This window comes from Nerophis ophidion, linkage group LG11 (assembly GCF_033978795.1).
Source record: "Nerophis ophidion isolate RoL-2023_Sa linkage group LG11, RoL_Noph_v1.0, whole genome shotgun sequence".
Taxonomy (NCBI): domain Eukaryota; kingdom Metazoa; phylum Chordata; class Actinopteri; order Syngnathiformes; family Syngnathidae; genus Nerophis; species Nerophis ophidion.
The window spans coordinates 40,862,343-40,881,913 of record NC_084621.1 but is presented as its reverse complement, the minus strand read 5'-3'; the positions used below and the strand labels follow the sequence as shown (position 1 = coordinate 40,881,913).

The window sequence follows — 19,571 nt, the reverse complement described above, 5'->3', positions numbered from 1 at the left end:
GAAGACGTGTGGCAGGTTTACCATTGAATTGTTTATTAAAGTGAGCCTCCCCTCAGGGAATAAACGACAATATGTGGGAAATTTTGGCCCATTGTTCGATTCCCATCCTTTGGCGTTCCTCTGTCCCAAGCCCGGATAAATGGCAGTGATTTGTCAGGAAGGAAATCCTTGGAGGGTATCCGGTGTAAAACTAAGCAAAAGAAATCATGAGAATCACTCCCTGTGGTGACCCCTGATGGGAAAACTAACCATGTATGACAAACAAGTATACAAATGTGTTAACCAAAGATTTGCTGAAATTGAATTCAAACTAACCTCATACCTGTAAAGCTGAAGATACAAGCCCTCACAAGCTGGGTTGCGCTTGCACTGTCAGCATATCGCCAATATAGGAACATTTTTTTTTTTGTACAAATGTCTTCAATGAAAGCCTGTGACATCAATATTTAATAAAACAGTAAACTTTAGAGAAAAGTTGATACATCTCCAAATGTGTCCAAAGAAATATAGGTGGCACTTTGCTGAAAATGTTGAAAGTCAGCAGGGTGAATGGATGGAAATCAGACACTCTCAGAGGTCTTCCCAGAAGAGAGAGACAGATCTTCAGTTCAAGTATATAAAGGCCGTCCAAAGTCCGGTCTAGTGGCCATTTTCTGGGTGTGGATAGTTGGTTTTTTTATCCCTTGGTCAAGTAACTATACTTATTAATTAGCTTCTTAAGTGTATGAAACATATCTAAAAGGCTTCCAGCATTCTCCAATGTCACTATGCAGCCCTCAATGAAAAAAGTGGACATCCCTGAAGTTAATGCATTAAAATTATAATACCTCCCAAAAAGGTGTGGAACAGGTCCTGACTACACCTTTCACAAATAGTTACTCGGCTTTTAAGTGAAATTTTAGGATAAACCTAAAATGCTCAATAATTTTCACGGATGAATTTTATTTGACCTTCTCTGAACTTCCGAATGCATTTATTTGTTTCTCTACTGTTACACGATACTAATCCCTTGTTTATATCGCTGTTAATTAATTCAGTACAAGGTTGTGATGAATTAATTTCTGCGAAGTAGTAACCAATTATAGTTATGCTTTTTCCATCATTAGAGCATTGAAACACTAGTTTATAAGCTTCTAAATAAAATTTTAACATTTTGAGAGCCCTCTGCACATGAAATCACACAATTTAGTCCCCTTTACACACTTTTAATCCTTTATAGTAATGTTTATTTATATGTAGCCATTTTTATGCTTAAAAAGGCTTAATTTAAGGCAAACATGTTACAAGTTGTGCTTTAAAAAATCTGTAACGTGATGAAAAATATTTGAAGCACAATGTGGGGAGGGACAAATGTACTTGCTCTTCTCAAATGAAACAAAACAAAACAGCAAAATGCCTAACAGTTGTGCAATCCATGAATGGACAAATACACTCTTCTAGTTTTTCTGCATTTCATTGCAATCTGATAATATTATTATCAACAATCTTAACTTTGATTTTATTTCAACAGTCATTGTCAGTATTTTATGTATTTTGCCGTTACTTTTTCCCCAAGGATTAATCCCTGCTGCTTATACGACTAAGGCTAAATTACGGAATGGATCAAGCAAAGAAACCAAACAATGTTCTCAAATTATCCACTTTAAGAAACCGTTCAAACTCAACATGTTTACATTGTACAAGGAAGAATCCTGATAACCCTCTTGAACCTTAAAAAAATTAGAAAATCTTATTGATCTCCTAAAGGACGACTAAAGACATCAACCACTTTTCATTTTTGTTTGATCAGCCGTTTTGCTTGGAAACAATAATGATATGTAAACAAACATTTACAAAATCCTCCTATTTTTGCAGCTAACAGTTTAGTGCAGTTATTAATATATGGAAAAAAGGGGATGGGTCAAATGCAGAGGACAAATTTCACCACATCTAGTGTGTGTGTGACAATCATTGGTACTTTAACTTAACTTCATTGTGCTGTGCTTGCATGTGTTTGTTTTTTCTTAAACTAAGCACTTTGTGTTGCAACTTGCCTGTGCATGAAAAAAGTGCAATATAATTACATTTGATCAGTGAAAACATACCGTGGCAACGCTGTTGATCAACAATGATGCAAAATGTGAACATCATGATTAAGGTTGATACATTTCCTATTTGAATGAAACAGTAATAGATATTGGTCCATTCATGGATCAGAGAATTATTCAGTTGGATAAGTAGTAAAATATTGAACATTTGCATTCAAAGTTTTCGAGAAGGTCAAATTAAGTTCACCTGTGAATATTAAAGGGAATTTTAGAATTATCCTGAAATTTCACCCGAAAGCCAATTATCTTTTTTTTATGAGCGTATGTTAAAAAAATAAAAAAAATTGAAAAAACTACCCCATTTCATCATGAGATAAATCTTCCTCTTCTACTTTGCAAATTGTGAATCGAGTGGCACTCTCGTTAAGTTGTGACCTTCCTCCCTGCGTTGTTGAGGCTGCTACATTAAATTCAATGCTCTCATTCGTGGCGCTGACGCCATCGCTGTGTGTGTCGTCGCTACCCGCGCTCTCTGTTGCTTCTCCCGTCCCGCACTTCTCTTGGCTTTCTTCCTTTTTGCCGCCCACAGAGTTCAGAAACACTTCGCTGATGCTCAACGGCCCTCGGTGCCGCGGCGAGTGATCCAGCATCTCGATGCTGGTGGTCAAGATGTCGCTGCAGCTCTTGGAGCGATTGAAAACATCGGCCGCTTTGACCTTTGGTGCCGTCATTCCGATCATCTTGATGACGGTACTGTAGTCTTCCTCTTTCTCTGATAAGAACTTAAATATGTCGACGACGGTCGTTTTTGGCGTGTCAACGGGCGTCTCCACGTGTTTGCCTTTGCGTTCGTATCGTCTCTTCTTAAACACCTTGTGGGCCTCCACGACCATGTTGACATTCCAGCTGAAGAATAACGAGAGCCACGCCAGGCCCATGTAGATCCAGATCTCTGACAGCACTCTGTACAGCCTCGGGTAGTCAATGTTTGGATTCACACCTGAAACCCAAAGTGGATTGTAGCAAAACCATTTGCGGATGCCTATCTCAATCTGTGTGCGTGTGCGTGTGCGTGTGCGTGTGTGTGTGTGTGTGTGTGTGTGTGTGTGTGTGTGTGTGTGTGTGTGTGTGTGTGTGTGTGTGTGTGTGTGTAGACAAATAAATACATCTGTGTTGCAATCTGAGTGTGTGTGTTTAGACAAAGATATATATCCGTGTTGCGATCAGTGTATGTGTGTGTGTTTAGATTTGTGTGTAGACAAAGAAATACGTCCGTGTTGCGATATTTGTATGTACGTTTAGATTTGTGTGTACACAGATAAATACGTCTGTGTTGCAATCTGTGTGTGTGTGTGTGTAGACAAAGAAATATGGCTGTTTTGCGAACAGTGTGTGTATGTAGACAAATATGTCCTTGTTGTGATCTGTGTGTGTGTGTTTGTGTGTGTAGACAGAGAAATATGTCCTTGTTGGGATCTGTGTGTATGTGTGTGTGTGTGCGTGTAGACATAAAAATATGTCCGTGTTGCAATCTGTGTATGTGTGTGTTTAGTTTTGTGTGCGTGTAGACAAAGAAATATGTCCGTGTTGCGATCTGTGTGTGTGTGTGTAGACAAAGAAATATGCCTGTGTTGCGATCAGTGTGTGTGTGTAGACAAAGAAATATGTTTGTGTTGCGATCAGTGTGTGTGTGTGTGTAGACAAAGAAATGTGTTTGTGTTGCGATCAGTGTGTGCGTGTGTGTGTGTGTGTGTGTATAGAAGAAAAAATATGTCCATGTTGCGATCTGTGTATGTGTTTAGATTTGTGTGTGTGCGTGTAGACAGAAATATGTCTGTGTTGTGATCTGTGTGTGTGTGTGTGTGTGTGTGTGTGTGTGTGTGTGTGTGTGTGTGTGTGTGTGTGTGTGTGTGTGTGTGTGGACAAAGAAATATGTCCTTGTTGTGATCTGTGTGTGTGCGTAGACAAAAAAATATATCCGTGTTGCAATCTTTGTATGTGTGTGTGTTTAGGTTAGTGTGTGTGCGTGTAGACAAATACATGTCTGTGTTGTGATCAGTGTGTGTGTGTGTGCTTGTGTAGACAAAAAAATATGTCCGTGTTGCAATTACTGTAAGTGTGTTTAGATTTGTGTGTGTGTGTGTGTGTGTGTGTGTGTGTGTAGACATGAAATATGTCCGCGTTGCAAACTGTGTATGTGTGTGTGTGTGTGTAGACAAAGAAATATGTCCGTGTTGTGATCTCAGTGTGTGTTTGTATGTGTGTGCGTTTGTATGTGTGTGTGTGTGTGTACACAGAAATAAATGTGTCCGTGTTGCGATCTGTGCATGTGTGTAAAACAACCTGTATTTTTACACGTGACTTTTGCTACACTTCTGCTGTGGCAGACCTGTGTGTGCAGCAATCTGTACGTGTAAAAAGGATTTGTCTGTTAGTGATGTGCAGATTGACACCGCTGATACCTAATCATTATGCTCTGATCTTTCACAGAAAAAGATTGATACTTTTGATACTTAAGTTATTTGAGATAATATATTACATTAACAGGAAAACTGTGTAAATAAGGGGTGTGAAACTCATTTTAGATCGGGGCCCACATGGAGAAAAATCTTCTCCCAAGTTAGCCGGACTGGTAAAATCTCGGCAGGATAACTTAAAAATAACGACAACTTCAGCTTGTTTTCTTTGTTTAAAAATAGAACAAGCATGAATGTATAAATCATAATGTTGTTAGGTTTTCTTTACACTTACATGTTGCGGTCAAGCATTTATTTGTCATTATTCATATTTTCTAAATAAATTATGTGATAATGTCCATCAGTCAACTCATTAGTGTCTATCAAGATAAAAAAATATATATATCAAAATCAAATTAAAGGATGTTATTTATGTAGTTTGATCATTTTCCTCGACTGATGCACTAACATCATGTGGTTAATTTTGTACATATGTAGCATCATCTACAAAGATACAAAAAATTGCTATCGCGACATCAAGTGGACACATTTAACACAGCTTTTTTTTTCATCCAAAATTTCAGGTTAATTTTTATACTTAGCAAACTCATCCCGCGAGCTGTACGTTTGACACCACTGGTGTAAAGTAACTCTACCATTGAGATCTTGTCTAAATGAAAGGCAATTGGTGGGAACAACTTTTGCTTCCGCCTGGGCAAGTATATAATGTACAAGCCCAACGGTACATTGTGCTGTGCTCAGTCATTGAATCTGTCATTTGTTTATTAAAGATAATTACCGGCAATTAATATTAGTTACTCAGTATGATAAAACAGCAGGTGTACTGTATGTATCCTTTTATCGTAAGCTATTTGGAGGCATTACATATTGAGTTGAATATAAATACACTATATTGCCAAAAGTATTTGGCCACCCATCCAAATGATGAGAATCAGATGCCCTAATCACTTGGCCTGGTGAATAAAACCAAGAACTGAGGCATGGAGAATGTTTATACAAACATTTGTGAAAGAATGGGCCAGGATGCTACCTGTGCAACAAATCCAGTCGTGAAATTTCCCCGCTCCTAAGTATTCCAAAGTCAACTTTATTATAAGAAAAGTGAAGAGTTTGGGAACAACAGCAACTCAGCCACCAAGTGGTAGGCCACGTAAACTGACAGGGAAGGGTCAGTGGAAGCTGAAGCGCATAGTGCAAAGACTTTCTGCACAGTCAGTTGCTACAGAACTCCAAACTTCATGTGACCTTCCAATTAGCCCACGTACAGTACGCAGAGAGCTTCATGGAATTGGTTTTCATGGCCGAGCAGCTATATCTAAGCCATACATAACCAAGTCCAATGCAAAGCGTAGGATGCAGTGGTATAAAGCACGTCGCCACAGGACTCTAGAGCAGTGGAGACGCCTTCTCTGGAGTGATGAATCACGCTTTTCCATCTGGCAATCTGATGGACGAGTCTGGGTTTGGAGGTTGCCAGGAGAACGCTACATTTCGGACTGCATTGTGCCGAGTGTGAAATTTGGTGGAGGAGGAATTATGGTGTGGGATTGGTTTTTCAGGAGTTGGGCTTGGCCCCTTAGTTCCAGTGACATGAACTTGGAATGCTCCAGGATACCAAAACATTTTGGCCAATTCCATGGGATGGCACTCCAAAGACATGCACCTGGGGATTTGTTGATTGGTAACATTGGCCCTAGTGTGTGAATGTAGTCTGTCTATCTGTGTTGGTTGGCCCTGTGATGAGGTAGCGACTTGTCCAGGGTGTACCCCACCTACTGCTCGAATACAGCTAAGATGGGCTCCAGCACCCCCCGCGACCCCAAAAGGGACCAGCGGTAGCAAATGGATGGATGGAAGAGCACTTCAAGTTCATATGTGAGTAAAGGCAGGTGGCCAAATACTTTTTGGCAATATAGTGTATAATAATGCGTTCAGTGCAGATTAACGCCATCATTTGTTTCACTCTGGGAATTTATATCATTTTGAAGATGATTCCCCAAGATCAGCAACACTTGAAATGCACAATTTTTTACATTTTTACCAAACACATGAGGTATATTTGCCCAAAGTTTTGAATTGGATCGGTATCCATGCAACCAGCCTGAATTCTACTAGGTATCGAAACGGGAGGAAAGGTTGAACACGGACACACTGTGTAAAAACAATCTGTGCGCCTGTGAGGCAGGAACCCACGATTTCCTTTTTTTTTTTTTATGACTCTTGCAACACTTCTGCTGTGGCAGGTGTGAGCGTGTGTGCAGCAATCTGTACATGTAAAAGACATTAGGCTGTAACTTCACCTTTTATTTGCTTACACTCACCGAGGACAACGTGCAGGCCGAGGTTAGCTTCTGATCCAAACCAGGCTGATACTTTTGTTTTACTTGAAATGTCATTGAATTATTTTGTCACTATTGTAGTGCAAGATAACAACAAAAATATTTTTTTTAAATTGCTGACAAGGCAATATTCCTATTTGTATGCAATAAATATATTATTCTACTCTGATCTGATCCATCCCGTCTCTCTTTATTTTTCACTTTTATATTACACATTTCAGTTATTCACTGTTGAAAATGCATCCCAGAGTAAGCCAGCTGAATCCATCCATCCATTTTCTACCGCTTGTCCCTTTTTGGTGTCGCGGAGGGTGCTGGAGCCTATCTCAGCTGCATTTGGGTGGAAGGCGGAGTACACCCTGGACAAGTTGCCACCTCTTCACAGGGCCAACACAGGTAGACAGACAACATTCACACTCACATTCACACACTAGGGCCAATTTAGTGTTGGCAATCAACCTATCCCCAGGTGCATGACTTTGGAAGTGGGAGGAAGCCGTAGTACCCGGAGAGAACCCATGCAGTCACGGGGAGAACATGCAAACTCCACACAGAAAGATCCCGAACCCAGGACTGCTCAGGACCTTCGTATTGTGAGGCACATGCACTATCCCCTCTTCCACCATGCTGCCCTGTTTAGATATAATAAGTACTAATCCACCATATTACATTTATGTTACATTTATATTGCTACAATGGTACATTTTTTGTCGACTTTATACCTTTTTGTTCTTGCCCTCTTTTTGTGCCCTTGAGTGCATTACCCTTTTTTAACTGAGCTACAATGTGTAACAATTTCCCTTGTGGATCAAAAAAACTTGTCTAAGTCTAAGTCCAAACTGCATAAGAAGTGACTCATAAATAACTAATGAAAAACACATTTACTTACAATTGTGTTGTGTTAAAATAATAATGAATATGTTTCTAAACTAAACTGTCACTAAAATTAAATTGCAAATAAAATACAGCTTCACCACTTTAGTCATGTTTGCTGTAAGAAACTTTGACTATGACTTCTCTTTGTTTGTTATTGTCATTACTGCCACAAGTGGTGGAAAAGTTCATTACAACTGAGAACCGCTGCAGCCGATATGGATCACAGCTGTGAAACAGATATTTTTTGGGCTCACAGCCCAACAATGGGCAAACCCCATGAGAAACACTGTTCTACCTGGTAAAAAGGGCTTCAATGTGAATTTAAACTGTTTTCACAAATAGATGAAAGTTTTTATAAACCATAAACTTTGTTATAATTCATATTTACATAACATCTATATTTGTTTGTTACATTGCTGTTATTTTGCACTACAAAAGTGACTAATTTTCGATGTTAATGACATTTTAAAAGTTCCCTTTTATGCAAAACCGACTTTCTCTACTTATTAGCATCTGTTTTTGTGTATTTTGGATCCCCATAAGTCCCTGAAATGTTCCATTCAAACCATGGAGGCGTGGTGGAGATATTAATAAAACATTTTGCCCCTTTCCAATCCAGACGTTTGGAATTTGAGACTTAGTGACGTATTTTACCTCAGTTACATCAGCAGATATATCCATTTCCGCTTTCGGTGAGTCCACCTTGTTTATTCAGTTGTAGTCAATGTGTTCCTTCTTTTTCTATCCTCTTGTTGTGGGGCAGACTGGCTTGTACATGCACATGTATGCAAAAATCCTCCACTGTTGCCATTTCTAATACAAAGTAATACAAGCTCTGTCTTATATCTGTCAGTAGACGCGATATGGAAGCGCTTAAAAACTACAACATGGCTGACGGGGCGGAGACACAGTCGAAGAGTGCTTGGCTTGGAGGAGGACGTAGGCACGTAAATAAGACCACCCACAAAACGGCGCATTCTAAATCACACAAATCTGAACACAGACATGCCGATCCGAGTACATGTACACAAGTAGAGATACGCATTTGCAAATTGAACAATACTACCATGGATGCTGCAAATTAAAAAAAACTAGCAATACCAAGCAGGTAGTTGACCATCAGAAGATACCCTTGCGGAAGGGCCACCAGGGTACAATTCCAATCTTGTAACATCGCAAACTTTTTTATGTGTGCAATATCAATGTGGTATATGGCTATTGTATGATACCCTTATGGGTATCATCAAACTGCTGTACTTCATATACTTCTGCACTTTAGATGAAGCTGCTAAAATACTTGACCGCCCACTTATTTGTAATTCACATACCCTCCATGTATTGTACTTGTATTCGATATTATTTATCATTATGTAATTTGAATATTGTTGTGTATTTTCAATCCTGTGTAATGGTATTGTGGATGTTAGATGCACCATAAAATGACTACAGATGGAATTTAGCACGGTGCTAAATCTGGTGCAGCCATCTTCTGCACATTGTCCTACAAATAAACAAATACAAATACAAATACGTACATGCAAATTTGATGGCACCAATCAAACCGTACCTGCTACATAATCCCCAAATCCAACAGTTGTGAGGGTTATGAAAGAAAAGTAGAGGCCTTCCAAGTAGCTCCATCCTTCCACGGACCTGAAAACCAATGGCGGAAACACCAGGTGCACAAAGAGCCCCCATAAGAGGAAGATTGCTGTGCAGATCAGCTGAACACGTTTCTGAAAGAAGAACAGAGAAATAAACGGAATAAGATCTGAATAGGACTTCAACACACTGATATCCTGGATTCAATTTACCACTGGCACGCCTCTACGGATCAGTACTTGGGAGAGGCGTTTGGCTCGGTCTCCAAAGAACGAACCCAGTGTGCTGATCCACACCAGACACAATGGAATCCCACACAGACCGTACAGGATACAGAACACACGGCCTCCTTTGGTTTTTGGAGCAACGTTACCGTAGCCTACACAACACAACAAGATCACAAACACACTTTAGTGGATACACGACATAGAGAATTTGCAAACAGCTAAAATTATACACAAAGCAAGCTATAATCTGCAACCCAAGATATACAAACCCCGTTTCCATGTGAGTTGGGAAATTGCGCTAGACGTAAATATAAACGGAATACAATGTTCAAGCCCATAAACTTTATTTTTTTTGCAAATAATGATTAACTTAGAATTTCATGGCTGCAACACATGCCAAAGTAGTTGGGAAAGGGCATGTTCACCACTGTGATACATCACCTTTTCTTTTAACAACACTCAATAAACGTTTGGGAACTGAGGAAACTAATTGTTGAAGCTTTGAAAGTGGAATTATTTCCCATTCTTGTTTTATGTAGAGCTTTAGTCGTTCAACAGTCCGGGGTCTCCGCTGTCGTATTTTACGCTTCATAATTCGCCACACATTTTCGATGGGAGACAGGAGGACTGCAGGCGGGCCAGGAATGTACCCGCTGAAATAAGCAGGGGCGTCCATGATAACGTTGCTTGGATGACAACATATGTGGCTCCAAAACCTGTATGGACCATTCAGGATTAATGGTGCCTTTACAGATGTGTAAGTTACCCATGCCTTGGGCACTAATGCACCCCCATACCATCACAGATGCTGGCTTGTGAACTTCACGCCTATAACAATCCGGATAGTTATTTTCCTCTTTGTTCCTGAGGACACCACATCCACAGTTTCCAAATCTAATTTGAAATGGGACGGCATGGCGCAGTGGAAGAGTGGCCGTGCGCAACCCGAGGGGCCCTGGTTCAAATCCCACCTAGTACCAACCTCGTCACGTCCGTTGTGTCCTGAGCAAGACACTTCACCCTTGCTCCTGATGGGTGCTGGTTGGCGCCTTGCATGGCAGCTCCCTCCATCAGTGTGTGAATGTGTGTGTGAATGGGTAAATGTGGAAGTAGTGTCAAAGCGCTTTGAGTACCTTGAAGGTAGAAAAGCGCTATACAAGTACAAACCATTTGTCATTTAAATGTTGACTCGTCAGACCACAGAACACTTTTCCACTTTGCATCAGGGCATCTTATATGAGCTCGGGCCCAGCGAAGCCAGCGGCGTTTCTTGGTGTTGTTGATAAATGGGTTTTGCTTTGCATAGCAGAGTTTTAACCTGCACTTTCAGATGTAGCAAGTTAGCAACCAACTGTAGTTACTGACAGTGGTTTTATGAAGTGTTCCTGAGCCCATGTAGTGATATCCTTTACACACTGTTGTCTGTTTTTGATGCAGTACTGCCTGAGGGATCAAAGGTCCGGAATATCATTGCTTACGTGCAGTGATTCTCCAGATTCTCTGAACCGTTTGATGATTTTATGGACCGTAGGTGGTGAAATCCCTAAATTCCTTGCAATAGCTTGTTGAGAAATGTTGTTCTAAAACTGTTCGACAATTTGCTTACAAATTGGTGACCGTCGCCCCCTCCTTGTTTGTGAATTACTTAGCATTTCATGGAAACCTCTTTTATACCCAATCATGGCACCCACCTGTTCCCAATTAGCCTGCACACCTGTGGGATGTTCCAAATAAGAGTTTGATGAGAATTTCTCAACTTTATCAGTATTTGTTGCCACCTTTCCCAACTTCTTTGTCACATGTTGCTGGCATCAATTTCTAAAGTTAATTATTATTTGCAAAAAAAAAATGTTTATCAGTTTGAACATCAAATATGTTGTCTTTGTAGCATATTCAACTGAATATGGGTTGAAAATGATTCGCAAATAATTGTATTCCGTTTATATTTACATCTAACACATTTTCCCAACTCATATGGAAACGGGGTTTGTACAACAATTCTTCTCACCAAAAGAAAAGAGGAGAAATATAATCTTAGAGATAAATTCAATTTAAAACATTTGTACGCATGTACAACACTTAAAACCTTCAGTATATCAGTATGTGGAATTAAATTATGGAATGGATTAAGCAAAGAAATCAAACAATGTACTAATTTGATCCACTTCAAACTTAGAGTGTTTACAAAGTACAAAGAAGAAGAACCATGATAAACTTTCTGAATTTATTTCATCCATCCATTCATTTTCTAGATAATCTTACTCATCTCTCCATATGAAATACAACTTACTTCACCAATTATTATTTATTTATTTCTATTTATATTACTTATGGATTATATTGTGAATAAATTGAGAACAGCAAGTTGTAGCAACTAATATGTAAAGGAAAAGAGTTAGGATTAAATAAACTCTGATTCTTCCTACTCCTTTTGAAACATGTTGAAAAGAGAAACTGGAAATTATGATGTATCATGTTTGGAGATGTTTTAAAGCATTTATCAGCCGATAATATCTGCAGTCCGATTATATCGGCCGATAAATGCTTTAAAATGTATTTTCGTAAATTATCGGTATCGGTATCCAAAAGTAAAATGTATTACTTTTTAAACGCCGCTGTACGGAGTGGTACACAGACGTAGGGAGAAGTACAGAGCACCAATTAACCTTAAAGGCACTGCCTTTGCGTGTCGGCCCAATCACATAATATCTACAGCTTTTCACACACACAAGTGAATGCAAATCATACTTCGTCAACAGCCATACAGGTCACACTGAGGGTGGCCGTATAAACAACTTTAACACTGTTTCAAATATGCGACACACTGTGAACCCACACCAAACAAGAATGATAAACAGAGAACTTCCGCACGGTAACACAACATTAACACAAAAGATCAAATACCCAGAACCCCTTGCAGCACTAACTCTTCCGGGACGCTACAATATACACCCTGCTACCCCCTAACCCCCCCAGTTACTTTGTTTAATGCATCCAGCGGGGCATCACCACAAAATTAGGCAAAATAATGTGTTGATTCCACGACTCTATATATCGGTATCGGTTGATATTGGAATCGGTAATCAAGAGTTGGACAATGTCGGATATCGGCAAAAAAGCCATTATCGTTCATCTCTAATCTTATTGTATGCATGCATGTTCAAAATAAACACAAACTCAACTCAACCGTGAGAGAATATCATCCAGCTGGATTCTTCACAACTCCCTGAAAAACAAATGTTGTTTATGGTGCGTTTACTGCTCACTATAGTAGTGACAGTGACTTGCATTAATATGTTCTTTATTCAGCCATTAGTATGCCTGAAAATGCCTGATTTAGACCTACATTGCTTTTTTTACATACTTGAATTTTTTTATTTTTTTTGTCCAAAAAGAAATCAGCAATGTGGTGAAACCGAAATATTTGACTGCACTGACTGATATATTGCAGCTACGCTCTGATGAGACAACTGCTTTCCATGTTGGTGTTAGAAATATCACTTGCATGAAAACCAATGGACGAGCACAGACAAATAAGATCACACCCAATCCACAGAACACACACTTTTCAATTGCCAATATCTTTTTATGAAGGTACTCTACACAATACAAATGATTGATATACGCGCATGTTAAATATTAAGCGCACATACAGTACCTATTGTTGTGACAATAGTTGCAGCAAAGATGACAGAGTTGCCCCAATCCCACATGTGGTGGTGTTTGTTCCCTGTGATGGACACACCTTGGCCTGCAGCATCCGATACTACCTGCAAATGAACAATATAACAATTAACATATTGTTAAATAAATACTTCTATGACTTTGTCAAAAGTGTGCATTATAAAATTTATAAAGGCCGGTTGAGATCTATCATTAGTAATTTATTTTGAACATGCACACAGTTACACAGTGTATACTTCACATGTTTTTCATATTACATGTCCAAAAAGAAGTAGGAAGAAGCAGAGCCTATTCAATCCTACTCCTTTTCTGCTTCAGAGTCGTTTCTAATTCACATGTTCACTTCCTGTACTCAAACTGTTACACAAACATGTAAAACAAATATACATACTGTAAGATTTGCATGACTAGATAATTAGTTGTGATTCTTATTTGTTGTATGAGATTTCCAGTTCATTTTATCATCTATAATCACATCTAGAAATGTGATTCCTATTCCATTTATTTCAGTGATCCCCAACCACTGGTCCGGGTACCGGGACCAGTCCGTGACGCATTTGCTACCAGGCCGCAGACAAACATTAAATAATTTACAAACGACTGCATTTTCCCCGACTTAACTTTTGCCTGTCCCACTAGACCGTGGGTCAGCAACCCGCGGCTCTAGACCCACGTATGGCTCTTGAGCGGCGCCCTGGTGGCTCCATGGAGCTTTTTCAAAAATGTATGGAAATGGGAAAAAAAATGGGGTGAAAAATATATTTTTTGTTGTAATATGGTTTCTGTAAGAAGACAAACACGACACAAAAGTGTTTTAATTATTAGAAAGCCCACTGTTGAATATGTTTGTGTTTATGCTTCACTGAGGAGAATGTTTGGGGAGAGCCGTTTTGTCCTACTAATTTCAGCGGCCCCTCAAACTCACCGTTGTGTGGACCATGACTCAGCAGTTTTCTTTACATGTACAACTTTCTCCAACCTTCCTACAGAAAGACGTGTTTTATGCCACTCCTCCATGGTTTCAATTTGTCCACCAAACACTTTATACTGTGCGTGAATGAACTAAGGTAAGCTTATCTAAGTCTTTTAATGTTTTGCGGCTTCAGACAGATTACTTTTTTGTATTTTTGGTCCAATATGGCTCTTTCAACATTTCGGGTTGCCGACCCCTGCACTAGACACAGCAATAAGCTTGTTTATAGATAAATAAATGATAAATGGGTTGTACTTGTATAGAGCTTTTCTACCTTCAAGGTACTTAAAGCGTTTTGACACTACTTCCACATTTACCCATTCACACACTGATGGAGGGAGCTGCCATGCGAGGCGCTAATCAGCACCCATCAGAAGCAAGGGTGAAGTGTCTTGCTCAGAACACAACGGATGTGACGAGGTTGGTACTAGGTGGGGATTGAACTAGGGACCCTCGGGTTGCGCACGGCCACTCTCCCAAGATGTACAATAACACTCCTCATTGTAAGTTGCCATTTGTTATATGTGTTATAACTTTGTGACATGATACAATGCACATGAATGAAAATACAAAATATAAATGTGACAGATTGTAGCCAAAGGCTGATTTCCATCTGCATCTCATTGCAAAGAAACAAGCCCATGGCTCCCACTAATTCAGCGTTATAGTGAGTTGTATTTTTCATGCATTTATTTTTGCTGTATTTATCTGGCACAAGTGGAAAGCAGGTCCCTGAAAATAATGCCTACATTAAACTAGTCCGTGGTGCAAAAAAGGTTTAGGACCACTGATCTATTTGTGTTTGACTTTCTATCCTTTGTTTACCAAAGAGCATTACTTTAGTTTTACCTACATTCAGGAATAACCTGTTTGTGTCGAACCACCTCTTTATTTTGTTCTTGTTTTCTGATAGTTTATGAACTTTTGTGTGTTCTTTCCTGTACAAAAGATTGAATGGGATTAAAAATGTTGACTTGAGGTAACAAAAACAAGCACACCTTTCGTGAGCCATTGAAACTGGGGTTGAGCGATACTGGACATATGGTATCGATTCGATAGCAAGTAAATACAGGGTTACGAATAGTACTGATACCATTACTTCTTTTTCTTTATTTTTTATTTTGTTGCTCAATATCAAACTGAAAAAAACATACACAATTATTTTTGGCAAACAAAAGACATTTATTTGTGAACTATGTAACAAAATATAAATACAACTACAATATACTTGTATTGATGTAACAATAACATGTTGTGCTTACTTCAGGGGCGTCAAACACACTTTTATAAAGGGCCACATCATAATTATATGTATGTATAATTATGTATAATTGTATGATTGTGTATATGTGGGCCGCTTGCAACAGAAATGATATATTAATACAAACATAAAAATAGCTTCATTACACAATTTGCATTGGCAATTTATTTTGATTTGTATATGTTTTACCAACAGGTTGATGAATAACTTGCTCTAAAATCCTAAGTCAAGGTGACAAACAGATATTGTAATATTCATTTTTTATAAGACTGTGTGGGTTCCCATTCACCTGGAGATAGGTTGATTGGCAACACTAAATGGTCCCTAGTGTTTGAATGTGAGTGTCAATGTTGTCTATCTCTGTTGGCCCTGTGATGAAGAGACTACTTGTCCAGGGTGTACCCTGCCTTTCGCCCAAATGAAGCTGAGATTGACTTATTATTCTGTGACTGTAAATTGTTTGCTTGTTTTCTTATTGATGCTTTTATTTTTTCTGTATTGTGTAGTTATAATTATAAGCTTTTACTTGTAATTGTATTGAGTTTGTGGACCCCAGGAAGACTAGTGGGTTGTTGTGGCAACCAGCTAATGGAGATCCTTAATAAAAATCAGAAATCAAATCAAAATCAAATGATATAGTGGGCAACATAAAATGATAAGGAAGGTCACTTAAAATGATATAGTGGGTGACATAAAATGATAAGAAAGGCCAGATAAATGATGTGCAGGGTTACATAAAATGATGTAGTGGGTCATGTAAAAATGATAAGGAAGTCCATGTAAAATAATATTGTGGATGACATAAAATGATGTGGCGGGTTACATAAAAGTATGTAGTGGGCCACGTAAAAATGATAAGGAAGGCCATGTAAGATGATGCAGTGGGTGACACAACATGATAAGCAAGGCCACATAAATGATGTGGCGGGCTACATAAAATTATATAGTGGGCAACATAAAATGATAAGGAAGGTTAGATACAATGATGTGGTGGGTTACCTAAAATGATGCAGCGGGTGACAAAATGATAAGGAAGGCCACATAAAATGATGCAGTGGGTGACATAAAATGATATAAAAATTATATTGGGCCAAATTTAATAATGTGACCAAAAATATTTGAAAAAAATACTTGGTACATCTTGATGCATGATCAGTAATATTAAAGTTTACAGAACATGTGCAATTTCATACAACTCGTTTTCTGTAAAAAATTAAAACAAAAATACATTTATTCAGGAGGTGCTTTATTACATCCAGCCTTTCAAAGTCTGCATAAATGATGTGGCAGGCCCTATTTAATGATAGAACAGTCTACAGACTTGGTGGGCCACATATATTGAATTTGGCGGATCAGATCTGGACCCGTGGGCCTTGAGTTTGACTCCTGTGTCTTACTCCATTACAACTGTACTACCCACCTGTAACATAATCTACCAATAACAACAATGTTGCACAATGAATAATAAAAAAACAAACACACATATTTATGAAAATAATTGCCCAACATTGACCTCACTGGGCAAGTATCGACCCAGTAGTTCTGATATCATTAACATCGTCAGTGTGGATATTAGTATCGACCCATTCGCCCACCCCACTATTGAGACACACCTTGTCCCAGCATTCCAACACGCTGGGTTTTTTTTTTTTTTACTTTTAAACTACGACGAACTAAACTTTCATCTCCAACTCTTGAACAGCGAGTGAAGTAAATATGTATGCTGCAGGAAAATAGTACTTGAAACAGGCCATACCTTCAGAATCTCATCCAGATCTTCTTTCATCAGGCAAGGGTACTTCTTTAAAATATCTTCCTTTTGAAGAAGATATTTGCTGCGGGCTGACTCCCAGTTGGGCTCTTCGAGGATCTGGAATATCGCCGCTCCGATGGACAAGTAGAAGATGATACATGAAGTTAAAAAAGGGCCTTTATCAGCCATACTCTCGTCATAACTTCACTTCTTCCGGTTTCTCTAGGCTTGGTAGTCCTTCACCGACTCTCTGCCCGGTAAAACATGGCTTTTGTTGACTTGACACACACATTAGTACGCACACACATTCTCCCTGCAAACTCTTATTGTTTAGGCACCTGAAAGACGTCATTTGGTGGTGACGGTAGGCGAGATTTGATTGGTTGAAAACTTTTTTTTTTGTTCTTCTTGTCAGCAAAAAGGAAAATAAACTGTGACAGAATATTATATAATAACAAAATGTCATAGTTTTGTGCTCTCTTTGTTTATAATGTATATTTTCTGCTGGATCTACTCTTTATTTTATGCTGCCCTTTTTTTTTGCTGCAGCTGTTATATATACTGTAATATTGCACATAGTCATTGGGATTTGTTATATATAATATACAAATATAATATATTAATATACTATATCAGTATATATAATATGTAAATATTACCTATATGTTATATTTTATATTGCTACTATGGTACATGTTTAGTGTACTTTATACCTGCATTATCCTTTCCATCCTTCATAATTGAGCTAATGTGGGGAACAATTTCCTTTATGGATCAATAAAGTTCGTCTAAGTCTAAAAACGAGAACTTGTCCTTTATTGTGCATCATTCTCGTGAACCATATTTAATGCACATCACACTATAAGGCAAGAAAATACCGTTATTCACAAAATCCATCCATCCATCTTCCTCCGCTTATCCGAGATCGGGTCGTGGGGGCAGCAGCCTAAGCAGGGGCCTAAGCCCAGACTTCCCTCTCCCCAGCCACTTTGTCTAGCTCTTCCCGGGGGATCCCGAGGCGTTCCCAGGCCAGCCAGGAGACATAGTCTTCCCAACGTGTCCTGGGTCTTCGCCGTGGCCTCCTACCGGTTGGACGTGCCCTAAACACCTCCCTAAGGAGTCGTTCGGGTGGCATCCTGACCAGATGCCCGAACCACCTCATCTGGCTCCTCTCGATGTGGAGGAGCAGCGGCTTTACTTTGGGCTCCTCTCGGATGGCAGAGCTTCTCACCCTATCTCTAAGGGAGAGCCCCGCCACCCGGCGGAGGAAACTCATTTCGGCCGCTTGTACCCGTGATCTTATCCTTTCGCTCATGTCCATAGGTGAAGATGGGAACGTAGATCGACCGGTAAATTGAGAGCTTTGCCTTCCGGCTCAGCTCCTTCTTCACCACAACGGATCGGTACAACGTCCACATTACTGAAGAGGCCGCACCGATCCGCCTGTCGATCTCACGATCCACTCTTCCCCCACTCGTGAACAAGACTCCTAGATACTTGAACTCCTCCACTTGGGGCAGGGTCTCCTCCCCAACCCGGAGACGGCATTCCACCCTTTTCCAGGCGAGAACCGTGGACTCGGACTTGGAGGTGCTGATTCTCATTCCGGTCGCTTCACACTCGGTTGCAAACCGATCCAGTGAGAGCTGAATATCCCGGCCAGATGAAGCCATCAGGACCACATCATCTGCAAAAAGCAGAGACCTAATCCCGCGGCCACCAAACCTGAACACCTTAATGCCTTGACTGCGCCTAGAAATTCTGTCCATAAAAGTTATGAACAGAATCGGTGACAGAGGACAGCCTTGGCGGAGTCCAACCCTCACTGGAAACGTGTCCGACTTACTGCCGGCAATGCGGACGAAGCTCTGACACTGATCGTACAGGGAGCGGACCGCCACAATAAGACAGTCCGATATCCGATTCACAAAATGTGATTATTTAATATTTTCGATTGCATGGAAGATACACATTATTTCAATAATAATTTATTAATATTGTAATATTAATGAGGAGAAATGTAAATTTAGAGAAAAATGGAATATAAAAAATAAGCGTGCACGCACAACACTTAAAACGTTTAGTATATCAGAATGTGAAATTAAATTATGGGATGGATTAAACGAAGAAGTCAAACAAAGTACCAACATGATTCAGTTTACGAAGCTGTTCAAACACAAGGTGATTACAATGTACAAAGAAGGAGCACTCGGATGAATGTTATAAACTTTGTTAAAGAAGACAATGTTAATTAGAACTTATTAAACTAATTATTTTCTTGACAGCTTGATTATTTATTAATTATGGATATAAGCTGTGTAGAAATGGAGAACAGAAAGTTAACAATTGTGT

The 19,571-nt window shown here is 39.4% G+C and overlaps 1 protein-coding gene across 1 annotated transcript; it reads right to left on the bottom strand.

The window, feature by feature from the left end:
• Positions 1 to 11: 11 nt before the first annotated feature.
• LOC133562092 (potassium channel subfamily K member 5-like) lies at positions 12 to 17,646 on the bottom strand. The gene is made up of 5 exons (XM_061915961.1): positions 17,223 to 17,646; positions 13,207 to 13,318; positions 9,534 to 9,700; positions 9,287 to 9,455; positions 12 to 3,027 (listed from the first exon to the last, which is right to left on the bottom strand). Exons 1-5 carry the CDS (start codon positions 17,406 to 17,408, stop codon positions 2,381 to 2,383), a joined length of 1,281 nt encoding a protein of 426 aa, XP_061771945.1. The 5' UTR covers positions 17,409 to 17,646; the 3' UTR covers positions 12 to 2,380.
• Positions 17,647 to 19,571: the final 1,925 nt, after the last annotated feature.

Coding starts and splice junctions, on each gene's coding strand:
- LOC133562092 (XM_061915961.1), bottom strand. CDS start 17,408: ATGGCTGATAAAGGCCCTTTTTTAACTTCATGTATCATCTTCTACTTG. Junction 9,456..9,533: donor TCCGTAGAGGCGTGCCAGTG/GTAAATTGAATC, acceptor TTCTTCTTTCAG/AAACGTGTTCAGCTGATCTG. Junction 3,028..9,286: donor ATTTGGGGATTATGTAGCAG/GTACGGTTTGAT, acceptor TTTGGGTTTCAG/GTGTGAATCCAAACATTGAC.